Consider the following 4565-nt stretch of genomic DNA (forward strand, 5'->3'; position numbering starts at 1 on the left):
CCCAAGGAGCATTCTAGCTGTTCTTTTCCCAAGACGGATTTGCTTCTTCTCTCGGCAGTTCGTGGAACTGGGTCTGTGCTGGGTCCCTCGCGTAAGCTAAAAAGAAGTCACAAGCAAAAAGGGTGATGAACCTAGCTTGGACCTCTGTTCAAAAGTAAAGAGACTGCTTACAGGGCAGAGAACCCTGGTGGTCTAGTGGTTACAAGTCGGGCTGTTGGTCACAAGGTCAGCAGTTCAAAACCACCAGGGGCTCTGTGGGAGAAAGACAGGGCTTTCAACTCCTGTAAAAAGTCACTGTCCTGGAAACTCACAGGGGCAGTTCTACCCTGTCCTATAGAGTCACTACGAGTCACAATCGGCTCAATGGCAGTGAAAGCTTAAGGGCTCAACAAGCAAGAGCTCGCTAGCTCACGGAAAGGTTGGCAGTTCAAACCCATGCAATGGCTACGCGGGAGAAATGTCTGGCCCTCTGCTTCCCTAAAAAGTACAGCCAAGCAAACCGGATGGGACAGGTGCCTGTCATGTAAGGTCACCAGGAGTCACAGTTGATTGACAGCACCCGGCCAACAAAGGGGGCCATGGAAAGTCTGGGAGCTAAAAAGAGGTGGTGGCCCCAGGGCCTTGTGAATGTACCAACTGCTGCTGGCCCGGGCACTTTAAAAGGGGCGGCTGCATGCTGTGTGCTTCTTGAGAGGATGAACAGAGGGAGGGAAGAAGAAAAGGAAGAGCTGGAAAGAGAGAGAAGAAAGCATAAAACACATTTGTATTTATATCCCGTTCCCTCCATCCTCCGCCCACCCCCTCCTCACCCCACCCCACCCTGGGTCCTCTGCCAGTGGCCGGGGCAGGAAACGAGCCCTGGATCCTCTTTCTGGCCACCCTGGCCCAAGTGGGGGGTTGGGCATCAGAAACATGATGCTTCACCAACCCCGTGTCTGCCTGGGCTGGGACTGTCTCTGGGCGTGAGTGAGCAGGAGTGGACATTGGCCTCCAGGTGCTCCACCCTTTCAGCCTGTCCCTCCAAATCCTCAGCTGCCTCCCCCCACGCCCAGGCACCGCTGTGCTTAGGCGGTATTGGCTGCAAGGTGAAAGGTTCCCCTGGACTTGGGAGCCGTGGCCCCTCTGCCCAGCTCAGCCAGGGACCAAGACTCACAGACCACTGGTTTCTTTGGGCTGGCAGCCCAGGACAAGATGGACACAGTGAGGTCCTGGCCTGAGGTGACGCCAGCCTCCTGCTGGCTCCTCAAGAGTTCCAGGGGCTGTCCCACTGCTTGCCGGGAAGTCTACCATGAAAGCCGCTCTGTGCTGAACCCCACTTCTGTGAGCCCTGGTGCCAGCTTTGGGGGAGTCTGCTGGCTGGCTCACCTGCTCCTCTGGCAGGGCTGGGAAATCCCCTCCTGTGGGTGGATTAGCCAACTTTCCCTTGCCCAGTGGGGAGCTGGGCTGTGGGCAGGGAGGAGCCAAGAGGCAGTCTTGTTGTCCTGGTGGTCCATAGGACCCCAGCCAGGGCTGGGAGGAGGCACAGAAGAGGAGAAGGAGAGGGACCGAGGGCCCAGGAGCCACGCACACCCTGCTTGTGCCAAGCACCCTTCTCTGTGGCAGGGAAGGTAGAGGCTCTATGGGAAAGGGACCCGTCCTGCTCTTTCCTGGCCTCAGTTTCCCCAAGTGTCCAGGTGAAGTGGGAATGGAGCATCCCTTCAGTAGCCACTGCACTGAGCCCCTGTTTGCTCTCCTCCCCCCCACCATGCTGGGCTGTGGGGGCTGCATCCAATAAGCCCCCAGGACATCACAGTTCAGCATTTTGTACTCTTAGCCCAGCGGGTGGCAGCTGGGGTCCCTCACGGCATGGGGGTGGATATCTCCCAGGCCAGAGAAGAATGTGTCAGACCTGAGCCCTTGGACAAGCAGGAGGACAGGGGCGCGTCCCAGCACATGGCCCTGTTCTGTCTTTTTGTTCCTTTGGAAGCTAGGACCCTAGGCCAGATCTCCGGGCCTGCACAGCTGCTGGGAGGGAGTGACGGTGCGGTGCAGCGGGGAGGAGAGGTGGCACTTTGAACCCTGGCACTCCCGACCAGCCAGGAGGGCCAGTCGTGCACTGAGGCCAAGGACGAGGAGGACGGTGGGCTACGGAGGCCTGTCCCGTCACATTCCGGGAGCAGCCGGCCCTCCGTTCCTTGGCAACATCCTGAGAATCCAGCCATCCTGCTTGGGTTCCCTTCCCCTCCCCTCCCACTCGCCTGTCTGCAGGGGCGGGAGGCGGAGGCGAGCGAGCGAGTGAGCGAGTGAGAGCGAGCTCCATTATAAAAAGCAGCAGAGCTCACGCGCCGCGGCACTGAGTGCAGACGCCCGACCCTGGCCACCAGCCTCGCCCCGCCTGGACTCCCCCATCCACCTCCTCAGCCATGACTCTCCTACCGCGCTCCTGGCTGCTGCGCCTGGCTGTCCTCGGCCAGCTGACCGTCCTGCTGATTGGTGAGTGGGGCCTGGGCTTGGGCAGGAGCAGGGTAGGGGAGTCCACAGCCCACCTCCAAGCCCCATCGGGGGCCCTCCGAACCTCCCTGGTGGCCTGAAAGCTGACCCTTCTGAGGGACATGCTGGGAGGATATGGACCTCACTCCCTGGCCCGCATACAGAGCTGCCTCTCTGCCAGATGGATTTACCTCCAGGGGCTGTCACTGCCCAAGCCGGGAGCAAGGTGGCTCCCACAAGGCATGGAGGAGAGGTGGCGTGGATGTGGGGTGGGGTGGGGGGTGTCCACGGTGCCTGGTGAGGGAGTCCCCAAGGAAGTTCCTGGTGGGCCTTGGGCCGGTGGGAAGTCCTGACAGCCACTGAGCTGGCCTTCTCACCCCCCAAGGTTAATGGGAAACCTGCAGCCCTTGGCCAGGGCCCAGGTAGGACTTGATTCTGCCCTGATTTCAAGGGAGCTGGGGACCCAGGATTAGTGAAGGTCAAGGTCACTGCAGCCCATGCTTCCCCACCACCCTGTGGTCCTCTGAGCCCAGCTTAGCCCCTTACCCTCAGCCTCTGGCTCTCAGGAGTCCGGGACCTGGTAGGGCAAGGGGCTGTGTGTCCCACCCGAGGTCAGTAACAGGGAGCTTAGAGGACAGCAGGAGAGGGTGAGGCTCATTGAATGGGGTATAGGAGAGAGGCTCTGGGTGGGCCACCGCACCTCTGGTGACCATCCTGCCTCCCGGTACCAGTCAGCCCCTTCCTCAGGGAATGCCACGGGCATGTGACAGGTGGAGATGCAGGGGAGTGGGAGTGTGCCTGAGGTTGAGCGAGCACACATTCCCAGCTTCCAGTAAGTCTCGGCTCAGCGCCTCCTGTTGGGGGCTGCATGGCAGGGTGGGAGTGGGCGGGTGAAAAGGTGGGTGGGGGCATCGGGACTGTGGAGGTGACCGAGGGCTGGCTCCTTGATGCCTGTCATGAGCCCTAAGGCCCAAGGGACTGTGAGCACTGGACCGAGTCAGGCCTTATGCTGTGACGCCAGGCAGGCAGGTCCTTAACTCTTTGGTGCCAGCTACTGCCCCTCCTGAGAGGGTGAGGAGGTATCCTAGGAGGGTATTTTAGAAAAGGTGGAGGGTGGGGTTCCTTTAACGACGCTAGTGGGGAGGAGGAGTGCTTAGGTTGTTGAGGGGATCTAGAATGGGGATGTGGATGAGGGGTGCAGGCGGCTCCTGGTTTAGCATCCCCAGGCTCCCAGGCCCCCTGGTCCCTGCCCGAATCATAGCTGGGAGGCAATTGTTCACATGCTTTCCACCTCTCTGCACCTCTGTCTCCTCCAGTGAGCCAGGCTCACCTGGGAGGTGTCACCAGCCACCTGGGAGCTTGGGCAGGTAGGGGGAGGGGTGTGGAGGGGGGGATCCGGAAGTCAGGGAGGGCCCCCAAGGGAGGCTAGGGGGCTTCCTAGCTGCTGGCTTGGCTGGTGCAGGGGAGCTGCGTCAGTCCCAAATGTGGGTTTGCAGGCTGTGACGGGTGAAGAGCCTGCGCTTTATATAACAAACCTGCAGCTACAAGTCAGAGCTTTGCCTTCGCCAGCACTGACGCACGCCGCCCACTCCCGCCCCAGAAAGAGTGAAAACCTGTTTGGAGCTTTTTTTCTCCCCTGAATAGCGCCGGGGGTGGCTGGGCTGGGACGGCTGGGGACAGCGGCAGCGGGGGACAGTCAGATGAGGTAGAACTGGCCGCTTTATTTCTGCTGGCTAAGGTCTGTAGGCCACGGAAGGCTTGCTGGGGGTTAATTCCTTCCTTCAGTCATCCTCTCAACAAATGTTTAGTGGATGCCTGCTCTGCGCCGAGATAAATCCTATGACCAGATAGATGTCTATGTGTGTACATGTATGTGTATGTATGCATAAGAGCTGTACATGTACACACACATATGTTATCCAGTGCTGCAAAGACAGAGACACCACAAGTCGATGCCTTTCACAAGTAGCAACGCAGTGTCTCACAGGCTAGCATGCTCGGCGCCTGGCTCTATGCTGCTGGCTCCATGCTGCTGGCTCCGGAAGGCTTTCTCTCGGTCATCCATCCCCCATCCATCCAACCAATCATTCATCCAT

At 59.6% G+C, this 4565-nt stretch overlaps 1 protein-coding gene across 1 annotated transcript in view; it reads left to right on the top strand.

Moving 5' to 3' along the window:
• The first annotated feature begins 2113 nt into the window (after window positions 1-2113).
• The window catches only part of CX3CL1 (C-X3-C motif chemokine ligand 1), a 12224-nt gene continuing 9772 nt past the window's right edge, over window positions 2114-4565 (top strand). The window contains exon 1 of the mRNA XM_045293809.1: window positions 2114-2472. Within this exon, the coding sequence (XP_045149744.1) occupies window positions 2403-2472 (70 nt within the window). The 5' untranslated portion in view covers window positions 2114-2402. The remainder of the gene's footprint in view (window positions 2473-4565) is intronic.

Source organism: Echinops telfairi, unplaced genomic scaffold, assembly GCF_000313985.2.
Source record: "Echinops telfairi isolate 266 unplaced genomic scaffold, ASM31398v2 ScPeMD7_2291;HRSCAF=2852, whole genome shotgun sequence".
Taxonomy (NCBI): domain Eukaryota; kingdom Metazoa; phylum Chordata; class Mammalia; order Afrosoricida; family Tenrecidae; genus Echinops; species Echinops telfairi.